This window comes from Neophocaena asiaeorientalis, unplaced genomic scaffold (genome assembly GCF_003031525.2).
Source record: "Neophocaena asiaeorientalis asiaeorientalis breed wild unplaced genomic scaffold, Neophocaena_asiaeorientalis_V1.1 scaffold150, whole genome shotgun sequence".
In the NCBI taxonomy this organism is placed as follows: Eukaryota; Metazoa; Chordata; class Mammalia; order Artiodactyla; family Phocoenidae; genus Neophocaena; species Neophocaena asiaeorientalis.
Window position 1 is genome coordinate 20,387,046 of NW_020176571.1, and position 25,195 is coordinate 20,412,240.

Genomic DNA, 25,195 nt, shown 5'->3' on the forward strand with positions numbered 1-25,195 from the left:
CCAAAACCCAGAGACAGAGATAACACACCAGAAGCAGGGTCCAGAGTCATCCATGAATCAAAATGCAGTATCAGTTTTCACTGAAGGCCCTTGGTCTCCTATTCCTATCATCCTGAGAGAAAGAAGTGCTCATCAAATCAAACAATTTGCTTCTGCACGGGAATTTCCTTATTTTGAAGTTACTGTGGGATAAAACCATTTTTTGTGTGTAATAAAAATGATTAAAAATATATAAAGTGTCTGAAGGCTTTTGCATAAATGTTCTGATATGGAACCTTGCTGAGAATGTGAAAGTTAAATGGAGAAAAGAAGTTGGCGGGATCAACATGTCACTGCCTCTACAAGCTCACACAATTTAGAGAAGTGCCCCTCAGGTACTCTGTTAGAACCTATTAATTCTAATTTTAGATGCATTTCAAATGGGTGTGGTTTTGGTTAAATGGTTTCCCAGCCCACAGTAAGTCAGAAGTGGCAAATCAGATAAGACTTAGGCAGGCGCTCTGACACATCAAGAAGTGATAGTTGGCAGCCTGACCCTGAGTAAAGAGACTGAAAAGCCTATAAAAACGGGTATAAGAACTCAAAAAGAATTCTGTGCAGGTGCCAGTACTCGCAGATGACGTGTGTAGTGCAAAAGTGATGTTTATAATCATGACCCTGAATTATTGAGAAAGGTTAACTTTCTCAGTAGGGTATTTTTTTCCTAAGACATGTGTAACATATTTTACTAAGCTTTTCACTAAAAATAAATAAGTAATGCAGGTAAACAGTGTTGGCACCTGAACATAGAAGCTTCCGTTTTCTCAACCATTGTTTCATGGGGGCACATATCATTCCCTGAAGCCACATAAATTGGGCATCACTGAATTCAGGATTTTAAAACATCAACTTTTTACAAGGTTTAGTTTTACATTTGTTTGGCGTTTTGAATATAGAACCACTGAACAAGTGCAAGAAACTCAATTTAAGACAAGTGTCCAACTCTTTTCCTGGAGCATTTTTATTTTTATTTATTTAATTTTATTTTAATTTTTTGTCTGTGTTGGGTCTCTGTTGCTGCGAACGGGCTTTCTCTAGTTGTGGCGGGCGGGGGCTACTCTTCGTTGTGGTGCTCAGGCTTCTCACTGTGGTGGCTTCTCTTGTTGCGGAGCACGGGCTCTAGGCACGCGGGCTTCAGAAGTTGTGGCATGCGGGCTCAGTAGTTGTGGCACACGGGCTTAGTTGCTCCGCGGCATGTGGGATCTTCCCGGCCCAGGGCTCGAGCCCGTGTCCCCTGCACTGGCAGGAGGATTTTTAACCACTGCGCCACCATGGAGGTCCCTGGAGCATTTTTTTACAGTACATGCTGCACATGTTTTTTAGTATAAATCCCATCTTAATCACAGAAAATATGTGATAATTTTCCATGTCAATCCCCTATTAAATTCTATGAAAAACTGGAACTTACATTGGACTTAGGCATGCACCGTATATTCATTTTGAATTTATTTAAAACAGCACAGTTAGAACAATGGGTGGGCCTAAATATGTTGATCTGAGGGTCCAACAGATTAAGGATTTTTGTTTAATGAAAAACATCAGATTGCTCTCTGAAATAAAATACTGTGATCACAATAGTACAGCCAGCTTTTAGCATTATAATGGGCTTAACTCGTTCATGAGGGCTCTGTTCATTTTTTTTCCCCCCGCCCCGGTACGCGGGCCTCTCACTGTGGTGGCCTCTCCCGTTGCGGAGCACAGGCTCCGGACGCGCAGGCTCAGCGGCCATGGCTCACGGGCCCAGCCGCTCCGCGGCATGTGGGATCTTCGCGGACCGGGTCAAGAACCCGTGTCCCCTGCATCGGCAGGCGGACTCTCAACCACTGCACCACCAGGGAAGCCCGGCTCTGTTCATTTCTGTCTAAGGTAAAAGCCCCTAGTCTGTCCAGCCTTGTCTTCCCAGAACCTCAAATGGCAATCACCTCCCGTGGAGAGGTTCAGAATCGACCCATGACATAGACGGGAACAGCCTGAGGCTTCTTTGACATACTTTTGATGGGCAATAACAAAATTTATGGCCTGTATGGCTAGTAACAGACAACTAAATGAAAAATAGTTTTCACAATGATAGGAACTAAAACTCCAGTCATACTTTAAAGAGCTATTAAAATGTAGTGTCTAGTGCCTTAAAAGCGTGCTTAGCTCTTTGTGGGAAGAAAGGATGTTTATCAGTTCAATATAAACTTTGCTAAGAGATATGTGTATGTAAAATTAATCCGTGTAATACTAAACGTGTAGAATATTGTTGACTCAAGATTCATATTTGTCGTATATTGAAAAATCACATATAATACAAAGGGTTTAGGCTAAACTTGACCGCTCTGGGTGTAGAATCCTCCTTAGCAAATTATGACGACCCCAGTCTTTTGGTTCATTAAAATAAATCAATGACCAAAATAACATTTTTCAGATGCAATACGGACAATATCATTTTGCAGTTCTATCCTCACTAACTTTATCCTATTACTATGCTAGTATAGAGGCATTTGGACTAAACAACTAATCTATAAAATCTGGTCCAACCCTAAGGTTTTTTGTTTTATTATACCAAAATCATACAAATGCTAAAACATTTTATTATCCTGACTTACTTTGCATCTTTTTTGGCTATGAAACACATGATTACAATATGACATTAACACGTAGCTCAAAATATTTTAAATGCTACTTTTTTCCATTATTCTGGTTTGGACAGAACATTTTTCTAAAGTTCAATAACTTACAATGCTCAAAAATCCTACATGGTTTTGTAATGTTAATTTTTATTGCCTTTTCCTGTGATTTATTCATGATGTTTCATGAATGCTGCCCAAATTCGGTTTATTTGGTTCAAGATGCTGCAACGGGAAGTAGGTCACTGACTGGGGGATACAACAGACCTGGCCTCTAGTGCTGGCTCCAGGTAGCTTTGTGGCCTTGGGAAGATATCTGATATCTCTGGGCTTCATTTCTCTCATATTTAAAAGGCAGGGGCTGGACAGCTGATCTCCGAGGTTCCTTCCGGCTCCACTTTCTATGACTTGCAGTTTGGTTGCCATAAAGTCAGCAGAGGGAGCACTTTTTCTACGTCTCATAAATTTTGACTATTATTTCAACACCTTTCAAAAATCAAGGGGTTTGTGAAGAACATTATTGAAACTAAATATTGACAATCTTTTGCACAGTTGGTATCAAATCACAAATTTGATTATAAAGTTGAGAAAAGTCTAGAAATAATTATTTCTGTTCCTTGAATTCCATGATAAAGTCCCACAAAAGAATTATTTTATAAAGGCTAGGAAGCTAAAATATACCAAGAAATTAACCACCCCTAAGTGATAGAGTATCTATACGGGATCCAGTGAAAGAGAAGCACCAGACCACACAACAGAGGCTACCTGGTGTCAAAGATGAAAAGCTCCATCAGTCATAAAAACATTAGCAAACTGGGTCTAACATAAACCATGGAAGTGACTGGTAGGTTTTTCTTTTGCACTTTTCATGTAGATATATTGGGAACAACCAAGTAGACACAGCCAGAGCCTGGAGGCTTGCAAGAGATTGCAAATGTGTGATATCAAACCAGCGACAAATAAAGTTGTGTATCTGAGAACCTAAATGACTTTTATCCCTATATTCATAGATTATCTTAAAACTATCCGAGCATCCATTATGTCTTTTTAATTATTAGACAATCTCATAGCGTACGTATATTAAAGTTTTTATTCCTTAGTAAGAATTTTAAAATCACAAAATAGCGTGGCAATATTAATTTTAGGTAATAGAATTTGTGGAGTGCTGAAAATACTAGAATATAAAGATAATTTCTAGTTTATCTTCACATACTAAACTTTTCTAAACCAGCTGGTTTCTTGCAGACAGTGTTTATTTATTTTTTTTAATAATTTAAGACAGCAGAAGCTTGTACCAAGCATAAGCATTGTAACAAAAGTGCAACTTTTCAGCAAATCCTCCCCCAAAGATATTTTAACTCAAAATATCATTAGCACGTATTTTCTCCCTACAAAAATAGCATGTCAGACATCATTAATTGGATGTATTAACAACTATGTACATAAGAGCCACCTTGTAGGCTAAGAGTTTAACGTTGTTTAAACACAGCGTTTGAGGCAAACAGTAGCAACAGCAGCAGCAAATGCACCAAACTGACTGAAGGACCCAGATATTTTCTTCACTCATAGTCAGACTGTTGTGTCTCACCCCTTACATAACATTCAAGTGAGATTTCTCACAGTGCTACCTTGGCAACAAACTAAAAATATCTAGACAAGGTCTTGGTTTAAGCCTTATTAAAAAAGCTTTCTTTGTGATTATCTGGTATCTGGTTTGGTCTCCAGAAAATACATAGACTTGGAGATAGGAAGGCCTCACAGGGCTTCATTCCACATCTTTACAGCATTTCCAACCCAAACGGACCAGTTTAATGCTTTCCTCCTCCACTCTTGTGAATTAACAGAATATAGGATAAATCAGTTTGGACTTGGTTTTCTTTTTCTTTTTTTTAAAGTTCAGCACACATTCTTTTTTTGTTTTTTAACACCAAGATGATACAAACTTAGAAACATGATGGATTAAATAATGACACGGTGAAAACAGATGCACTCAATTTCATATATATATATATATATATATATATGAAATTAAGATGAGTTAATTGATTCACGGTCAATTTCTCAATAAAGTGCTAGCAAATGTACTGAGAATGACTCTGGCCTTCCTCATCCATCTCCTTCCCTGACTTAGTTCTGACGTTGGCCCAACTCCACATCTCCTTAAACAAGCGCAACTTACTAAGAGACACCATTCACACCACTTCAGAATAGGTTGCAACGTGAGCGACTGCATCCTCACCGCTTCCTCTTTGAAAAATATACGCCTCTTGAAAAGCTGAACATTATGAAATACTGAAGACTAAGTTGAATTCTAAAAGGTCCTCCTTCTATTTGTGGAAATCTTCCTAAAGCAAGCAGGACAGCTTTGAGACGCAGGCAGACAGCAGCTACCTGCGGTTCCACGTCAGCTCCTCCGCCACCTTTCCCCTACCCTGGTTCAGCGAGCTCACTCGCTGAGCAGACCCTTCTCACTTCCTCGAGAATTCGGTCCTATATTTTAAAAGACAATGGAACGTGGCCTAAAAGAAGGCAAAACTTATTACGGGGAGTTCTTTAAAGAAAAAAGAATACCTATGAGGTTCTTGTACAGCTGGTGGGAGAAGAAAGGGATGTTAGTGTGTGGAGGTTGGTGGGCGGTGAGGGATGAGCAAAACAGGAACTCCAAACGTACACAAAACACCTGTGGTTTTTTTGCTTGTTATGTTTTGTTTTCTTTTAAGCCCGTCGTGCATCTCTTACACTTCCTCCCTTGAAAACGTTAAGGGTGTTTTAACTTATGATTCCGCGTGAACCCGGGTCCCTTCTAAGCGGAGCAAGGATTCAGGGGGCTTCCTTTCCTGGCTGCGAGGGATCTTCCTGAGCGGAGCTCTCCGGGTTCCCCGGCTCGCTGCGGCCGGCGAAGGACAGGTGGGTGCGGCCGTGCGGGAGCGGGGGGTGCAGCGCCCCAGGGGGCGCCACCTCGTGCGGCAGGAGGGTCGCGGCAGCGGCGGCTGCCGCCTTCTCGGGAGGGGGCGACAACACGGAGGACAGGCAGGGGAAGGCGGCGGCGGCGGCAGCGGCGGCAAAAAAAAAGCGGGAATCCAGCTTCATCCTCTTGGGCGCCGGCGAGTCCTCCCCGGGGGGCTCCTGCTTGATGGTGACGCGGCTTGCCCCCGCGCCTTTGCCCTTCTCGCGGTCCGGCCGGGCCTCGGCCTCGCCGCCGTAGCCGCTGTCGGTGTCCGTGTCGTTCTCGGCGGCGAGCTCGGCGCTGGGCTGAGTCCGCTGGATGACCGGCACGCAGTGGGCGAGGGGCTCCAGCTTCTGCCCGGCGCGCTCCAGGCAGGGGGCGGCCCCGGACCCGGCGGGGGTGGCGGCCGAGGGCACGCCGGTGCCTTTGCTCAGAGGAACCTGTTGAGTCAACAGCTGGGGGGTGGGCAAGAACTGGGTGGCCACGGCGTGCAAGTGGTTGATCAGCTGGACACACCGCGGCTCCCTGGGCGTCCAGCTCTCAAACCGGGCGAGGTATTGCAAGACTTCTTTGGCGCATGTTTGAAATCCCGAATGGAACGCATCCAAGTCGGACTGAATGGGCGATTTCAGAGATCGCTCCCCTAGGATGAGGAAGGGGTGAGGGGCGGGGGTGGGGAACAGAGGAATGGAGGCGAGAAGAAAAATACCGACGTTAAAACATCTGCTTATCACGTGGGCCCTGCATTGACTAAAGTGATCTCGGTTTTTCCTCCGTATTCGAGTGATATAAGCCACCGGTTGCCCAGAGGTGGGAGGAGTGGGGAGGGGGGGAGGCGCTCTACTCCCCGCTGAAAAACCGAAGTGGAGAGGGCGCAGCCGCCACTTTAAATACAAATCTGACTCCTCTGAGTTCGGCTGAAAGCCTTTAGGATGCTTCGGGAAATGGGCACTTTCCAGTGAAGAGAAAGAGTAAGCAATTTAACAAATGAAAGTGAGCCCGTGGGCCCCAGGAAGGAGGTGGGGCTGGGGGAAGAGTCCTAACACTGCTCCTCTGTGGGCTGCCCGGCTTCCTCGGGGTGGGCTGGCTTCCCCGAACTGACTTACCATTCTGTAAAGCAATTATCTTCTGATGCTGCTGCTCCGTTAAGGCTGTTAAAGCTTTCAAGTGTTTCAAAGTTAATTCCAAGACCACTGCTTTCTCCAGGTGCCCCAGAGTCTGCAGTGCAAAAAAAGAAGGGGGCACTTGGTGACTTAAAAACACATTTGGCTTCACTGGCTCTCCAGTCAGCACAGCAACTTAAGCAAACACTTTGAAAGAAGTACTATTCCTATACTTCTTGAGCTTTCCACAATACAGGTTATAAATGATTTCTTGCCTTCAGTTGTGAACACCTACTCTTGAGTTTGCAGGAAACTCTACCCTCTATAGCACAGGTTGTAAGGAATCTGATATTTACATTTATTCTTATATCTCTGGGAGTAGTACCAGGCTATTAACACGCCCTTGGAGAGCGGCAAAGAATAAAAATCTGCATCTTACTGTCAACTTTAGATGTTCAGGCAGTAAGTCTTTCAGCTGAGCGATGCATTCATTAATTCGGTCTCTTCTTTTCTTTTCTATTAATCTGTGCGGTAATTTGTAGGTATCCTTAATATATGAGAGTCATGGAAGAGAGAAAACAATAAGCTAAACATTCATTTACTGGATGTTACAATACCGCCGCCCCACCACCAAAAAAAAACTGTGAGAAACTATGCCCAAGACAACTCTTTCCTCTGGACTGCTCTGAAATGCAATTTAAATTCAGGTATGATGTTTAATCTCCCCTTGAGAGTATCCCGCAAACCACTTAAAATTCACAGTCGGGGAAGCTGGAATATATTTGCGGGCAGAGCTTCGCTGTGAAATCAATGGCCCTAATTAACTCTCCAGACAGGTTATGAGGAACATCAGAAACTTACACTTACCTTGCTATCGTCTCGCTTCATGCTCCTTTTGGGCTTACACATATACAAAGAGGGATAATCCAGTCTGCAAAACAGAAATCAGCATCAGGCATCCATTCGGGGAGGGGCTCTGCCCTCGCCCGCTCCATACCACTTTCTGGAGAAGAAAAAAATCAAACTGAAGCCTAGACAGATATTCGCAAGGGTCCGTGCACCTTACCCTATAAAATCTCTATGTTCCAGTAACTGTCTCTCTTGCAAATGAGGAATTCCTTCGTCCATGTTCCACCGCTGTCCGTTTCCTCTGTTTCGATTTTTGGGGATCTGTTCTATAATCTGTGGGACGGTAGCTTTGGGAGATCTTGGGGGGATCTGTACGTCTCCAGTCTCTTTCTCTCTCTCCCTCTCTCTCCCTCTTCAGTGCAGTGTTGAAAGTGTGAAGCGGTTGGTCCCCTCCTCCCACCGTGCTCGCTCTCTCGCACACACACGCACACACACGCACGCACACTCGCGCCGGCCCCACTGCGCTGGTAGTTTGCTCTCACTCCGGGCAGTGTTTGGCCACAGGGCACGCGCGTCGCCGGCCAGACCAGCACCCAGCTCACGTGCGGAACGTACCATCCGCGGTCCAGCCCAGAGGGGGGCGGGGGAGGAGGGGCCGGGCCGGGAGGGGGCGTCTGGAGAAAGCTGCGAGGGAGGGCAAACGGCGGGAGGGGGCGGGGACACCTGATCAGGGCCACCGGAAAGGAAAAACAACTTCAGCCAAGCTATTCATCTTCCCGAGGGCGGTGCAGTCAGCTGGGGGAGTGTGTGTGTGTTGGGGGGGGGGGGGGGGCCGGGGGGTGCAGGGCAGCCAGGGCTTCCTCGGCTCGGAAGTGAGACTCCCTCAATCCGTCCGTCATTGCGGTTCAGGAACGTGAACGTGGCTTTTTGCTTTTCCACCGACTGTGCTATTGGTTTGGACCAGAAAAAGGAAAGAGAAAGAGAATTCGCGGTGGGTCAACTTCAGTCCCAAAGGACAATTTGGAGACTTGTTTGCTCACCGCTCGGTTGCCGGCGGGGACCCCTTAGCCCTGATTGGAGGTTGCCCCGAAAGGGGACAACTTGAAATCCGCTCCCTTAAGGATTTAAAATAAACGAGAATGTAGCCAGTGGGTCAGAATGTCGCAATCCAAGTGTCTTTCGGCCACACAGTGTCCCTGGGCCACCCAAACTTCCCGCAGCAGCCGGAATTGCGGTGCCACTAATCACAGCCGCAGATGACGACGTTTGGGGCCTCAGGCTCTCCCCGAGGAACGCGGCAGGGAGGGAGGGGGTGAGGAAGGGGTGGCACGAGAGGGGCTACCGCGGAAAGCGATGCAGCATTATCACTCGCTGGCTAAACTCCGCCGCGCCCCGGGTGGCGCTGCGTGCCTTCCCCGCCCCCTCCCCCCTCGTGTGATAAGCGACTCCGGGAGTGTGCAGAGCCCACGTTTACTACCGCTGGCACCTCCAAAGCCTCCTTCCTTAATCTTGTCTCAAACGGGTACCAGCACAGGGCCAGCAACGTGATCCGACCTGCAGCTGCTGCCACATCACTGCGCGGGGAACCCGTGCGCGCGCGCGCTCGCCCTGCAGCCGCGGCGCCCGGCGCGGGGAAAGCACAGGCCAGCACCAGCCGGGCTACCTTTCCCCAGAGCCACCTCGGGAGCATGACTCACTGCTAGTGAGAGTTACCGGGAGGTGCCCGCAGTTGCGCACTGCCCCTGCCGCTTGGAACGGCGGACGGCAAGGGGCCTTGGAGGCCGGGGGAAAAGCGCGTGCTGCGGGACTCCCGGGTCTCCGGTCCCGCTGCCGCCGCTCGGGTCTGCCAGGGCGGGGATGGAGAGAATAGATATTAATCTCTCTATATACAGGTAGATAGATGGCAAATCAAACGTCTTTCCTTCCTGCATTCTCCCGGGTGATCCCCGAAACATTCTTTATTGCCAGTGGCGCGTGAACCAAGGGGAAAACTACGCCGAATGCACGCGCGCCAGGGCGCAGCAGGGACGGGCCGTCGCTACGTGTCCCACGGCCCGCCCCGCCGAGCGCGGGTTCCGGGGACGGATCTGGGTCGCGGGAAGCGGCGGCTGGGAGGAGGTCACGTGTCTGTGGGAGTCGCGTCTCTTCCCAGCCTCCCGGAGCAGCCGGGGCCGCGGCAGCGCTGCTGCAGTCTCCCGAGTCCTGGGCGGAGACGCGCCGCGTCTGGCTTCGTGACTCCGGAGGCGGCGGCGGCGGCCCAAGCTCACCCCCGCGTGAGGAGACGCTCGCGGTCCGTCCACTTCATCTGCTTAGAGGGCCCTTTAAGGTCTCTCGACTTTCTCCAAGAGGGAGGCTTATTTGCACCAAATAGGCAATTTAATCATGATAATGCTTAAAAGAAAAAGTATTTTTTTTAATCCTAATTCTACTTTATACCTAGAGCCAGCCTCTCTCGTGTTTTCAAGTGATTAGGTGATTAATTCCCTTTGGTGGGGAGGACAATTTGTAGTCCTAAAAGCGGCATACCCCTGCAGTACTGTATCGTTTGGTCCTCTCGTTCTAAATTGACACCCCTCCCCTCCAAAAAAGCAGAGGAGGCGGGGGTGGGGAGGTGGGGAGGGATGTCGTCAAGGTGAATAATTAAAAAAAATGAAATACCAGCTCCTCTTACAGGTTTCTGACGGTTTGGAGAAGGAAGAGGGTGTAAATATAAGTATGGCTGGAGTATTTAGTGAAAATGAAGTGAAGATTAGATCACTGCATCTTGGCTTTGTCGGTAGAGCGGACCAGACGCAAGTCAGACAGCTCATCAGGGCAAACCTTAGGGGGCAAGTCTGGGGCAGACTCTAAGGCAATAGGAGAAATTGGGAAGGAAGTCTAGAAGATCAGAGGTGTTAATTTTGGATGTAAACTTCCCCTAATTCAAAGACAAAGAGGCCTTGCTGCAAATGAAACCTTTCCTGTTACCACTCTTATCTCCCCTCTCCCCATGTGTTCTGTTCCAACATTTCTGTTTTCTCTTTCATTTCTCCCTTTCTTTTTCTGACACCCAGCTCAAGCTGTAAGTGGAGTCTTTTCTAATGTTTGGTCTCCTTTGTTATCCTCAGTCCTTCTTTTCTTCTTCTTCCCTATTTCATGCCCACCTTTTTATTCTTGTTTCCCTTTTACTTTTCTTTTTTTTAACCTTATATTTTTCTCTTTCTACCTTTCCCCCCATTAAATGTCTGCTTTTCCTCTTTCCCTATAGCTTTCGTTCTCTTACTTGCTTTTTGTCTTTTTCAGTTTCTCACCTTGATCACTCTTCTTGCTATTCACTCCCCTTAAACTTGAGTCCTATTCTTTTCTTTCTCAGACTTTTGCCTTCTGTAACATCGAGGCTCTGAATGTCCCTTTGCTGCAAGGAGGATGTAGCAATAGCTGACAAATATATAGCATTTAAGATTAGGGTCCAGACACCATTCTAAGGGCTTTTAATATAGTAACTCACAAATCCTTTCCACATTCTTATAAGGTAGATACTATTATTGTCTCCATTCCTCAGATGAGAAAATAGACACATAGAGAGATTACAAAATATGCCCATGGTCCCAGACCCAGGATTTAAGCACAGACAGTAGGCTCCAGTGTCTATGCCCTTCACTATTACCGCCTGATGTGAATAGGAGGGCCGAGATCTAAATGTTAACTAGCTGTTTCAGGGATGTTTTTTAATTTACCGGTGTGACTATGCACATTTGTTGTAGTGTGTATGTGTGTTCAAATGTACTGGAGCTCATGGCAGAGAAATAAAAAGGTATGAAAAAAAGAAGGGTGGCAGTGTTTTGTCAGTAATTCCATTGGCATCTAGCTCCAAATGTATTGATCTAAACCCAAATATCTCAATTAATTGTTATAATTTCACACATATGGACAGATGGAAGTACAGTTTAGAAGAAGGCTAATGATGACCAGCAGTTCATTTCCACTGAGCAAACTAAGCCAAACTCCAGTGTGAAGGCTCAGGTTAGTAATAGGAAAGTTCACCTGTGGTGAGGTTAGAAAGGGAAAAAAAACTCCCCTGTCTAACAAAGGAACAGAAGACTAGAATGTCCTCTTTGGGTATGTTTAAAAATAGGTTGAGTCTTATCTTTTCAGGAAGGTTTAATACTGTCCTGCTGAAAGCCACGGAGCTGCAAGATGAGCCCAAAACCCCTTTGAGCCTATAATTAAAGAATTCTGTGATGCTTTGATTTCAATTAAAGATACCCATCTTTCTCCTTTTAAGGGTTAGGCTGGGAGCTGCTTCCATTGCTTTCTTTTGGTTAAGTAGGGAAATCACTACCTATAGAGACTCTAATTAAAGGAAACACTCCAGGTCCCACCCCTCTCCTCTCACCCCTGCGTAAGTATTCTAAGCCCGACACTCATTCTAGTCACCTTGTGACTTTGCAAGTTCTTATCGTGTTTGCTTGCAAAGTCTTGAATTTCCAACAGAAAGCGAACTCTCCTGGGAGCATTAACGTTTCCATGGAGAAGAGGTTTTCTGCCTTTTTAGGGTTCTACAAGCCTTACCACTCTCCTGGAGAGGTGACTAGGGTGTTTGGGATAAACTACCTGTGCATCTCTAATGGCTTTAAAGGCCCTGGATCTGCCCAGGGGTGTGGCGCCTCCTGCCTGTACTGCTGTAAAGATGTACCATCAGGTGTGCAGATGCCTTTCTTCATCACCTCTGTTTTGGGTAGTGGACAAGAATTTAGTCATTCTACGTTATTTTACATCAAAAACTTCATCAATCAGTGTAAGGAAATCTAAAAGAAAAAGTTTAGGGTTGATGCTAAAATCAAGGTGGGGACCATGGGGGGCAGGGACCAGAGTGGGATGATAGATCAGGGATGTGTGAAGCTCCTCGGAATCCCTCCTTTGGGCGTGCACACTGCTGTCACTGTTAGTGTTTTCAGGCACACCGCTGGAGGAAGGTACATCGCCTCACAGGAGGATCTTAGGAGAAGAGAAACCCCACTGCTATTCACCAGAAGCCAAATATGACTTTAAACCATTGCTGATGCTATTTGCTAAAGGCACCAGATTTAAAATCCCAGAATAGAAGGCTGGGTTTTCTAGTTGCATCTTCAGTAAATTAACACAAGTAACCCTATTTATAATCCCTTTCTTTCTTTCTTTCTTTCTTTCTTTCTTTCTTTCCTTTCTTTCTTTTCTTTCTTTCTTTCCCGCCCTCCCTTCCTCCCTCCCTTCTTCCTTCCTTCCTGGCTGAGTTGTGTCTGGGTCTTTGTTGCTGCACATGGGCTTTCTCTAGTTGTGGTGCGCGGGCTTCTCATTGTGGTGGCTTCTCTTGTTGTGGAGCACAGGCTCTAAGTGCACAGGCTTCCGTAGTTGTGGCACACGGGCTCAGTAGTTGTGACTCGTGGGCTCTAGAGCGCAGGCTCAGTAGTTGTGGCGCACGGGCTTAGTTGCTCTGCGGCATGTGGGATCTTCCTGGACCTGGGCTCAAACCCGTGTCCTGCATTGGCAGGTGGATCGCTAACCACCGTGCCACTAGGGAAGTACCCTGTTTAATTTGTAAAAGAACTTCAGGGGCTTCCCTGGTGGCGCAGTGGTTGAGAGTCCGCCTGCTGATGCTGGGGACACGGATTCATGCCCCGGTCTGGGAAGATCCCACATGCCGCGGAGCGGCTGGGCCCATGAGCCATGGCCGCTGAGCCTGCGCGTCCGGAGCCTGTGTTCCGCAATGGGAGAGGCCACAACGGTGAGAGGCCCGCGTACCGCAAAAAAAAAAAAAAAAAAGAACTTCAGTCTTTCTGTAGACTATCAATTAATGTGTTTTTGTGGTTGTAAACATACACATGAATCACATTTTATGTTTATGTAACATGGCTCAAGAAGTTTATACACTTATTAGTCTTTGCATAGCAACACAGAGCAGGTAATATTAAGTATAGGAAATGAATTTTATTACTGCTGAAATTGTCTGTAGTTTTGTGATTATCATAAACACTCATGCATGTGGTCCCGAATTTAACATATGCGCAATGTTCCTGGAGTTCTTACATACAAAAGACAACTAGGGGAGAGCCAAGTCTGAGACCACTGTAGGGGGATCTCCCTGGCTCTCCTCTTTGTAAGTATTTGCCTGTTCCCTCCCACGCCCAGGTGCTTCTCATACTGATTGAGGTTGATCCAGAATGAGACCGAAAAGTAGAGTGAGAAGCAGATGACAAATCCATAAGGATTTCCACAAAGTGATCCCTGCCTTTTTCTGGGTTCTCCTGGCCTAGCTGTATAGTGGAAACAAGAGAGGCTGCATGAAGAGGGAGCCTTTTAACTCCTGTGTTTCCCTTGTCACTGCTGATGAAAATCCCTAGAAATGCTTCAGAGAGATGCATGTTTGCATTATTGCGAAACACAAATAGGAATAAGATGTACTAGACAGCCACTTACCTCACCTGCCCATTAGGGGCATGGTCCTTGAATCCATTTTCAGATGGTGTCCACCCAGTGCAGAGAGCTAGCTGTAATAGAGACTGGTGCTTTATAAAGGCAACAAAAGACTAGATTTAACCTACACTTAGAACTATTGGTATAAATTTTATTCAATAGTTAAATTAAAACAAGAATTCATATATAATTACCCCAAAATTATTATGTTCCTGATATTAACTTATAATCCTCATTCACAAGGAAACTAATGGAAACCTATGCTAGGTGTGAGTATCAGTTAAGAACTGCATTTGAGCCAAAATAACAGCAGCTTAAACAAATTAGGAATTTCTTTTTTGGTCCCATAAAAGAAGTCTAGAGGAAAGGAGTCCAGGGGTAATGTGAAGTAGTAATAGTGCCATCACTATACCAGACTTATGCTCCATTCTACACCAGCTTCCATCCGTCCTCAAGATTGCCTCATAGTCATAAGATGGCTGCTGGAGCTCCTGCAGGGAAGGATAAAAGGGTGTCTACCAGCTGAGCAAGTCTCCTTTAAAGAGCTTTTCTTATAAGCTCTACCCAATGACTTCTGCTTTGCCCAATCCTATCACAAGGGACTAAAAATACAGGTTTTTATTTAAGGCTTCTCCAATAATGTAGGGAGTTCTTTAGTAAAGAGGGAGCAGAGAATGGATATTGGGTTGGCACTAGCCATCTCTATGGTGGTCCAACTAAAGGAAATAGCTTGTTCAGGTTCTCTTTTTTTTTTTTTTCTTCAGTGTGTCGTTTTTTCTCCACTATGCCATATGTGTTGGCAGTGTCCCTTTATGTATGAGGGTATTTAATACCAATTTCAGAAAATTTTCTGTCTTTCCATCTGCAATTGCACGTGTTTAACTAACTCCTTAAGCCATGGTCTTTAACATCTGTATTTTTAAGTTCTAATAATTGCAGAAATCTGCTTAGGGAGGGAATTTAAGAGGCTTTGCTCTACTTCCTGTAGAATGCACATTGCAGCTGCGTGTTTTCTGGGAAATGATTTTCTTCCTTTTAACGTAGTGGCATCTGTCCTCTAGCTATGCCTTCTGCCCCCGGCATTTGAATTGAAGAGAGCAACTTCCAGCAAAAATGCACCTGCTGATAGTTCCCACCTGAAGGGAGTTGGATTTTGCTCTTCATCTACTTCAAGACACGTTGATATAATATACAGTGGCTTTGAGGTCAGGAGATTAGGAGAAGAGCTTTGTGACTGTGTCGGGTTCTGGAGCAAATGAGGGAGGAGAGAAGAGGTATGTGAGTACAGTAGAATGGGAGCAGCGGAGCCACTCTCTAAGGCTGGAATTGGGAGGTGAATTCTGGAAGAGAATGCAGCTTTGGAACATTTTAGTGGACAGGTATCGAGGCAGGTGTCTTACAAACATTCGTTAGTTCTCTCCATTCTTTGAATGAGGCACCACTAACTCCACTTTATAGATAGACAAACTCAGGTTTAGAGACTTCAGGTAACTTGTCTTTGCTGTGTACTAAGTAGCAAAGCCAGGCAATAGGGAACCGAGGCCTGAGGTGTGCTCCTGGGGTTGTCACCGGCAGGAGTCTAGGGTTCTAACAGCTACCTTCTCCCTTCAGCCCCCAAGGGGACCCCCCAGCCAAGACTTCCACCTCCCTTAGTAAAGCCCCTTCTCCAGGCTTTGGGAGCCATCACCAGAGGCTGTTTCGAGGAGTTGCTGAGAAATGAAGAAAGTGGTGAGAGGGGCCATTCTTGACCCCATTCTAGTTGTGGAGTGGTGTTCCTGACATTTGAGCGGGAATTCTGGGTGTATTCCCCCCAAAGATAGACACATGGATAAAGGTTGTGGTTAGCCCACTGGATAAAGCTGCCCAGTGTCTTGGAATCTGCTATTCTATCTTCATCTGTTAAGCTGATACATACTGTACACTGTGAGGGGCATTAGGGATTCAATATGGAACCTTGTCTTCAACAACCTTAGACTCTAATGGATCATAATTTCTTAAAGAAGGGAGATCACTGAGGAAGCTGAGTAGTTATCCTAAAGCCTTCACATATTCCAAAGGCAGTACTCGGATACCTCCTCTTTGGTGCATCTGAGAATCCCTTACAGCTATGCTTCTCAAGAATGCACTTTAGAAATCATTCCAGAAGGTGTAGTCAGTGACCTCAGTCTATGGGTAAGCCTTGTCCTCCTGTAATCAAAACATCCCTGAATGGAAAGATGGCCAAGGAAAATACTATCTGCCCCGCTCCCATAAGCTGTCGAGACCATCATTACCCTCCCCCAATTTGCCCTGACTTCCCGATGTTGGTGGGAACGCCCCCTTACCCACCCCCTCCAAGCATATACAACTTTATATGCTCTTGATCTGCTCTGTCTCTGATTCTGCCATCTCCCATGACATATATTGTGATCTTCTCTTCTCATAGCTTAGTGCTTGAACTTTCTCTCTTTGGTATTTGAATCTAAACTTTGCCTTGTGGCTTTTAAACTGGTTTGCCTTCTTGGTGTTTCACAACCTCTGTAGTCTCCTGTGAGAAGCTCCTTCTCTATCCCAGTCACTCAGCCCTCACCCTGACCCTAGCTGCTTGGTCATTTCCCTAGCCGCCTCCTTTTAGAGGGAGATTTGGACAGAACTTAGCTTAACTGACTTCCTCTGCTCTAGAAGAGGCTGGAGCAGCTTTGAAAAAGATGATAAGCCATTACAATGGCCCTTAGCATCCAGCCAAAGGGCACATCTTCTTCACCATCATACTGTTGGCTTCCTTACTTCTTCTTTGGCCTCAGTGCTTCAATCTGGAAAGGAGCCCTGATAGGGCTGGCCACTTGGGGCAGCCTGATGTCCACACCCCTCCCAGCTACGTGGACTGTATGGCAAATTTAGCAAGATTGCTTGACCTTAAAGCCAAAAACTTGGTGGTCATTTTTGAGCCCTTCATCTCCCTTCTTCCTCCCATCCAGTTAATAACAATGTCCTGTAGATGCCACTTCTTAAATGTAAATGAAATCCATCCTATTTTTTTCCATCCTCACTGCCTGTACCCTAGACCAAGCCCCCATAATTTCTCACCCCCAGTACTGCGAGAACTTCTTAACCTCCTTTAACCCTTGAACAGTTGGGGTTTAGTAGGGAAAATAGAAACCATTCTAGATGTTTCAAGTGGGAGGGATTTAACAGAGGGGATTAGAAGCATTCGTAACCTTTGGATACGTAAGCTAAGGCAATCAAGGTTGCGAAAACCAGCTACTAACTTTAAGGAAATCTTGCCAGCCAGATATTTTAGGGTAACCCGAATGCCATCGAGCTCAGCCGCCTGCCTTGCTGAAGAGACCGAGTTTCAGGAGCTTGCCTGGAAGCCAGTGTGAACCTCACATCTGCATGCAGCCGCTGACACCGCTGGAGGAACGTGGTGTGTCTCTTCCACTTTCCACCTCTTGCACAAGGGCCTCTCATTGGCATCATCTGAACTCCCCTGTGGGCAAGGGAGAGTGCAAAATGTCATTCCCAACTTCCCACCTGTGATGAGAGCCCATGGAGAAGGCAGTGAATCTGGGGTGGAGTTGACAACAGACATCTCACACCCATATCCACTGTGTAGGCATGCCTTCTCCCTCCACCACACCTAATTCAATTCCACACTGTGACCGGAGCCATCTTTCTGTCCATGTCATTCCCTTCATCAAAACCATTTGTTTCCCATTTCCATCAGGTTAAAATAATAAAAACTCTGAGTGGCCTGAGAGACACTTGCCTTTATACATCCTCTGTGTCATCTCTCATTTCTCTGCCTCTTTTCTATACTCCAGCATGCCTACTTCCTTTCAATTTTTCTTTTTTTAATGTACCCTGAACTTTCAGGTCCTTCACTAAGTTGTCCCAACTACTGATTGGAATGCTTTTCCCCACGTCCCCAACTCCCTTCAACTCTCTTCCTCTTACTCATCCATCCCAACTGATTGGAATGCTTTTCCCCACGTCCCCAACTCCCTTCAACTCTCTTCCTCTTACTCATCCTTCAGGTGTCACCTGAACTGAAGCCTTGTTCCAGTAACAGGCTTGAAGGACAAGTCATCACCCAGCTACATAGCATCTGAAGGATCCTCATAGGTGCAGGAGGTGGAAAATGTAGTCTTGGTTCCTACCATCCCATCCTCCTGCCGGGACTTCCCCATACTGGTGTGGCTCTGATGGGCTGGGGCACCCTCACTGCACTTGGGGTGCTGCATATTTCTTTCTTGGCCTCACCAGGCACGTGAAGATCAGGAAGCAGGTAGCATAGAGGATTGAAAGGTGCTCCTGAGATAGTGGGAACCCCAGGAGCCTGGCAGGGTCTTTAGTGGAGTGGTGGGCAGTTCTGCTGGGGTGTAGGGCCCATGCCTCTGGAATGGCTGTTGTCACTGTGCCAGGGTGGACATGTTCTGTGCCCAGAAGGCAGTAAACTCTGCCAGTGTGCTCCCTACAAGTCTTGGTAAGTTGGCGTTTCTGACTCACAGAATTTTACTTCCTTTCACAGTGTGCATGGGCAAGGCAGAGACGTCAGGGGCTGGAACTAGCCCAGCTGAATTCCACAGGTGCTCTGGAGACTGTGGGCTGCTGAAGTGACATCCAGGGCACAGCTCTGCGAGGCCAGAAGTGGGGAGGGGGTGCAAAGTTTGGCATGGCAGGCTGTGTTTACAGGTCTGCTGGGCTGAGTGGATCACAGGACGGCGTCCTGGGGCAGTGCCAGAGAGCTCCGTTACCAGGAGTGCAGAAAGAGACAATCTCCGGGCCAGGATGAAGGAGTCGAGCCTCAGACTGTGGAACAAAGTGGGAGGATGGGGAGCCAGTGAAGCAAACCCATCAGAATGCCAAACTGGTAGGCACAGAGGAGACAAGAACTGAGGGGTCAGTGCAGACAAAAGACAGCTGGAGCAAGTCACGGGAGGCAGGACCCCGGTCGGTATAAGATGCTGCTGATGCAGTGGGATTCTCCCCCGGGTGGTCAGTCATGCGCCCGAGAGTCTGGAAATAGGGGCAGGACCACTTCCACCCTCACATCCCCAAACCAACTTTGCATTTACTCACACTTGCAGAAACACAGAGGTCCCTTTTCCCTAATTATGTATTCAGACAGACAGCATGGATTTTCCTGGTCACGAGGCTGCAAAATAAAGACTACACCCATCAAACACAGCCCAGGGATGGCGAGCCGTCAGCAGGCCTGGGCCTGAGCTCACACCTGCTCAACAGTCCTGCATTGTCCTTGGTGACCCAGCCCATAAACTTCTGAGCCTACTGTGATTTGGGATAGTAATGCGAATGATTTTCCTGGGATCTGTGGTGTTTTAATATTTTAGAAATTCTGCCTCAGACATACTGAGAGTAATGAAATAGACACATCACATATTTCTCTCCTGGTTCATATTATTTCATATTCCTGCTTACGGTGGCAGAGTGATGTGGGCTCTGGCTTTAAGACCAAGGAGACCTGCGTTCACGTGTTGTTTTCCCCTGACTAGCTGACCTTGGGCAAGTTATTAATGCGTCAGTTTTCTCAAATGTAGCGCAGAGGTACCGATGCCTACCTCTGCCTGGCTTTTGTGCAGGCTGGCGACAATGTATTCAGAGCCCCTACAGCATGGTAGGTGAGCAGTAAATGGTAGCTATTATTGTCCTCTTTTAGCTGCCTGGTTAAAATTATGGGTATCGTAGAGTATGGTTTGAAAATAATTGCTAGATTAAGTAAAATATTTTAAGTTCAAGAGGTAAACCTATTGCTTTCAATTATCCTTTCCTTTCCTAATAGGTGAATAACAATAAAATAGAGGGCCAGACCTGTCACTGTGATTTTCCATTAATGAGATGTAGTTTTATTTCACGGGCTGGTTGAAAATAGGCAATACCGGCCACAACCTTACGATTTCAGAGTGCTCTTCTGAGAGGTCACACAGCTCCGTATTTGTGCACGCATGTGGGGAGATGCTGTCAGCCCACGCTTTGTCATAAATTAAAGTCTTGTTCAGGTCTTCAATGAATGACATGCCTAAATTCAGTTTCGAGTTCTGTTCTCCGGCCATGGAAGACACAGTGACTGATTTCGTTTCTATGCCATCTACCCTAATAATATTAGCGAGCACTTTTGTAGCAGTGATTTGGTGCCGTGCTCTGTTTCAGTGTTTTACAAATATTAATTCATTTAATTGCCTGACGGTCCTTTGAGATGGGAACTGTGATGATGCCATTCAGAAGAGGGGGAAGCTGAGGCACACGATGCAGCAATTTGCCCACGTCACACAGCTAGGAAATGGCAGAGCCAAGGTTCCACCGTCAGTGCCCACAGTCTCTTGTTTTACAGCCTCTCTGCACAGCGGCCTCCCCCATATCCAGAGGAAAATGCAACATTTCTATTCACCATCCATGACTTTTGTTTAGAGAAGAGAGGTTCACGGTGCCAGAAGGAACATGGGCTTTGGAGTCTGAAACTCCGGGCAGAAGGTTAAACTTTGCCACCCCTTGTTTGCCTGACTGTGAAAGGCAACGCATCGAACTTCTGCAAACCCCAGCGTCCTCACTGTTTACAAAGTGGAGATATTCTATACCTGTTGTGAGTGTGACTAATATTATGTCTACCACATAGGAGATGCCCAAGAAGTATGTCCCTACCTTGTTTACTTAATATCTAAATATATCCAAATATGCAATTATTGGTGGTTCCTTTTCTCCTGAAAATTAAATTCTTGACTTCTTTTAACTTTTCAGCTTAAAAGTATAGGGTAAAATTGGATCACTCAGTTAATAATGTAGAGCATCTATGTGGAAAGCATCTTCCACGTCGGTGCTGTTCAGTAGAACTTCTTGTGATGATGGAAATGTTCTGTAACCTGTGCCGCCCTGTATGGTGGCCCCTGGCCTCACGTGGCGATTGAGCTTTTGAAATGTGGTTAGTTTAACTAAGGCACTGATTTTTCAATTTTATTTCGTGTTAACAAATCTAAATTTGAGTTTAAATAGCCAGATGTGGTTAGTGGGTATTGTATTGCCTAGTGAAAGTGTAGATGCTTTAATCAGGTCCAAATAGTTGATCAGCAGATAATTCTTTTAAGAAAGCCAAGTAAGTTTCTTTTTTTTTAATTTGAATTTTATTTTATTTTTTATACAGCAGGTTCTTATTAGTTATCCACTTTATACATGTTGGTGTGTATACGTCAATCCCAGTCTCCCAGTTCATCCCACCACCACCACCCCACCCCACCTACTTTCCCCCCTGGTGTCCATACGTTTGTTCTCTACATCTGTTTCTCGACCAAATAAGTTTCTTAACCTGTTATTTTTCTAAGGTGTCTAAGACCTCTGTGTAGGAAAGAAAAAATATCAATTATCAGGCACAAATTCAGGAAAATAAACAGAAGATATAGCCCTCAATCTCTAGGTTTTATGATATTTGACAGATCCGTTCTAATTTTACTGGAACTCAAATGACATAACTTATCAACATTTTGATCATGAATTTGCTATGAATATTTTACTCACTTCCCATGAATAGATAGTAATACAATAATTTTAATACTGCAAACACTACCATATGCCTATCGGGTCTGTATGTAAGCAGTGGTATGTTGGTAAACGATTAACTGGTTCTCTAGGGAAAATGTGTGCATACAAAATGTTTGTGTGTATGCGTATAGTTTATTGTACATTTTACTGTTATGAAGGATATGAAGCAAAGACTATTCCTTTAAACTCCATGTAGCCAATTGATTCTCACTGAATGCTTTTATTGATTTTTGCCAAACTCTTTATCCCTTGCCAACCTTTGGTTGTAATTAATTCACAAGTGTAATTCCTACATGAATGTTTGTTGATTTTTTATTTGTTATGTTATGAGTTGCTATGTAAATGTTATATCATTATGCTCACGAGTAAGGTGAAAGTGAAACAATGAAGACATTTGTTAGAACCTCACTCACTCATATCCGTGATATGAGCAACTTCTTTACTAAACCAGATAATTTTCACATTCTGGAAAAATATTTCCTGAAATTTCTGTGCTATTCACAATATGATGCCTATAGACATGACACAATTTTAGGTTCAGTCTGAATGATTAACATTTTCTCCTTCACTTTCTTGAGTCTAACAACTGACAAAATAATAACCCAAGCCCTAATTTGTAGCCCTTGCCAATTTCCACGGCATACACATTCCCACCACTAGCAATTTCAAGCTACCAATGCAACATCACTGAACGCAGAGCTGGGAAGTTACAATAGACATAATTAATCTCAAGAGCATAGAGAATAGTAAAATGTAGTAAAACAATTAGGAAGTGATGAGTTTTGAGTATTTATTACTTTCATTCTTTTTTTCCCCTATTTTAAAAATTAAAAAATTTTATTTTTTAACATCTTTATTGGAGTATAATTGCTTTACAATGGTGTTACTTTCATTCTTAATATGGTTTATTTAGTTATGTTTATATAACCTAATTTCTAATAATGGCTAGCCCAGAATTTCTCTTGCATTCATCAGCAATCTATTGAGGGACCGCTCTGTGCCGGGACTAAGTGCTGGGGCTATAAATACGAGCAAGGCCTGCCCAGGATAGGCTCTTGCCCTCTTCTCTACCTACTTTTTCTCATCTAGGTGATCTCACCTAGGTGATTTCTCATCTAGGCTCATGGCTTTAATATCGTCTTTATGTTGATGACTCCCAGATTTATGTTTCCACCTCCATTTTCAACTGCAAGCTCCAGACTCATAAATCCAGCTGCCTACTTGATGACTCCCCTTGGATACCTTAAACTAGTTATTTTAAACTTGACTATCTCAGCCTGAGACATCTTAATGTCCACCTTCTGCCCCAAATCCATCCACACTTCCTCTATTCTTCACAATTCTCAGTCAGTGACTCTACAGCACACTAGTTGATTGAGCCCCAAATTTAAGACACATCCTTGGCCCTTCACTTTCTTTCCTTTCTGTATCCAGTCCAACAGCAAGTCCTGTTTTTTTCTGTACCAAACTACTTCCTGAATGTGGACAGTCTTCACCTTCTTCAGTGCTGTCAGCCTAGTCAGTTGCACTCTCTCCCCTTGGGACTAGGAAGAGACTCTCATTTACCTTCTTGTTCCACTTTTTCCCTTATCTAACTTTACACACACTATGAAGAATTAACTCTTAAAAATATAACGCAGGGCTTCCCTGGTGGCGCAGTGGTTGAGAGTCCGGCTGCCGATGCGGGGGACGCGGATTCGTGCCCCGGTCCGGGAGGATCCCCCGTGCCGCGGAGCAGCTGGGCCCGTGAGCCATGGCCGCTGAGCCTGTGCGTCCGGAGCCTGTGCCCAAAAAAAAAAAAGATTGGAGTGTATCATGTTGATACACTTGATCATTCTGCGTTTTCATGTAGTCATAATAGAAAAGTATTTATTGAATTCTTATGGTCACAGACATTCTGTCAAGAACTTTAATACATATGGTTTCATTTGATCTTCATGATAACCTATGGGCTTGTCGTTATTATTATTCCCATTTCACAGATGGAGGATAGGAATCCCAGAGAGGTTAAGTTGCCCAAGATCACACAGTCACTAAAAGGCTAAGATTTAACGCTGGAAAGCCTGTCTCTATCTCTCTAGTGCCTTTCAGGTGACATTGTAGGAAATCTTAAGCCAAGGCAAGTGGGTACAGGAGGGGCACTTCAGAGACCTGCCGAAGGATTTTGCTAATTTAATTGTCCATAATCAGATATGCATTTTGAATGGTTAGAAATAAAAATCTGATATATTTGCACGTGAAACAAATAGTTGCGTTTTTGATTTTTGTTTTTGGATGTCCCTTAAAACGAAGACCTGCTGATTGAAACAAATACTAGAATAAGATCAATTCATTTAGTAAGAGATATAGGATGCAGCATTTTGCCATGGTATACAAGAGCACAAAAATCACATCCTGGCCACCTTGCTCTAAGGCAGGAACAAGTGAATATAATGGAGTAAAAGACCCAAAGAGGTTTTAGTGCCCAAATTATGTGAGCTTTAAGAGAGATTGTTACTGCAGCCCTAGTAGTAATAGCCAGTCCTCCTGGCTCTTTACCGTTTAACAGCAAGGTGGGGAATGGTCTTTGTTCCCACTGGCCTGTTAAAATTGTAACCTATAATGTATAAATTTTACCTCCCTCAGACTGTGAGCCTCTCAAGAACAGAGCTCAGTTTTCCCATTATTCTGTAACAAATACAAAACAAGAGCTAGCAATGAATAGGATACAACCTGTAGCAATTTTTGCAATAGGAGGCAGGTATAAGCTCTAGGATGTAAGGGCTTTGCCATTTTTGTTTACCACTGACCTTCAAGGCAGATCTGGAACTCATTCTGACCTCTGCTGGGACCATTTCAATTTAAGAGGTGTAAGGGACATTTATGCCGTGAAATTGTATCCCGCAGGAATGAGTCTTTGACATCAGTTGATGTAGTCATCGGCATAATTTCTCAAAATGCAGATTCACATTAACTTTAGTATAATAGGAGCCCTCCACCCTCCACACATAACTATTAATTTTTTAAAACACGCAGACAGTGAGTTAAGGCAAACTTACTGTTTGTCAATTTTTAATAACAATTTTATTGAGATATAATCACATGCTGTACAATCCACCCATTTAAACTATACAGTTAGATTTTAGCATATTCACAGAGTTCTGCAACCTTTACCATAATCAACTTTAGACCATTTTCATCACCCCAAAAAAAGAAACCCCTTGTCCATTATCAGTCACTCCCCATTCCCCCCCTCCTCTCTCCCTAGCCCTAATGCAGCCACCCATGTACTTTCTCTCTCCATGGATTTGCCTATTCTGGAAAACATATAACATAAATGGAAACATATAACATGTTGTCCTTTGCCACTGGCTTCTTTCACTTAACATAATGTTTTCAAGGTTCCTTGATGTTGTAGCATGTATAAATACTTCATTCCTTTTTATGGCTGAATAGCATTTCATCAAATGGATAAACCACATTTTATTTATCTATTTATCAGTTGATGGACATTTGGGCTATCTCCACTTTTGGCTATTATGAATCACCTGCTGTTAACATTCATGTAAAAGTTTTCTTTTTTAAACAACTTTATTGGAGTATAGTTGCTTAACAATGTTGTGTTAGTTTCTGCTGTAAAACAAAGTGAATCAGCTATACATATACATATATCCCCATATCCCTTCCCTCTTGCGTATCTCTCC

At 44.9% G+C, this 25,195-nt stretch overlaps 2 protein-coding genes across 2 annotated transcripts in view; one reads left to right on the plus strand and one right to left on the minus strand.

Moving 5' to 3' along the window:
- Positions 1 to 3,642: 3,642 nt before the first annotated feature.
- BHLHE41 (basic helix-loop-helix family member e41) lies at positions 3,643 to 8,086 on the minus strand. Its single transcript, XM_024733440.1, has 5 exons — positions 7,768 to 8,086; positions 7,569 to 7,632; positions 7,141 to 7,248; positions 6,705 to 6,816; positions 3,643 to 6,241 (listed from the first exon to the last, which is right to left on the minus strand). Exons 1-5 carry the CDS (start codon positions 7,827 to 7,829, stop codon positions 5,472 to 5,474), a joined length of 1,116 nt encoding a protein of 371 aa, XP_024589208.1. The 5' UTR covers positions 7,830 to 8,086; the 3' UTR covers positions 3,643 to 5,471.
- SSPN (sarcospan) overlaps positions 5,449 to 25,195 on the plus strand; it is a 125,166-nt gene continuing 105,419 nt past the window's right edge. The window contains exon 1 of the mRNA XM_024733439.1: positions 5,449 to 5,558. The gene's annotated coding sequence lies outside the window, so the exon portion shown is untranslated. The remainder of the gene's footprint in view (positions 5,559 to 25,195) is intronic.

What these genes read in the sequence shown, in the direction of transcription:
- BHLHE41 (XM_024733440.1), bottom strand. Translation starts at nt 7,829, where the DNA reads ATGGACGAAGGAATTCCTCATTTGCAAGAGAGACAGTTACTGGAACAT. An exon ending in TGAAGCGAGACGATAGCAAG is followed by an intron (nt 7,249 to 7,568) that starts GTAAGTGTAAGT and finishes TCATATATTAAG; the next exon opens with GATACCTACAAATTACCGCA. An exon ending in CTGAACATCTAAAGTTGACA is followed by an intron (nt 6,817 to 7,140) that starts GTAAGATGCAGA and finishes TTTGCACTGCAG; the next exon opens with ACTCTGGGGCACCTGGAGAA.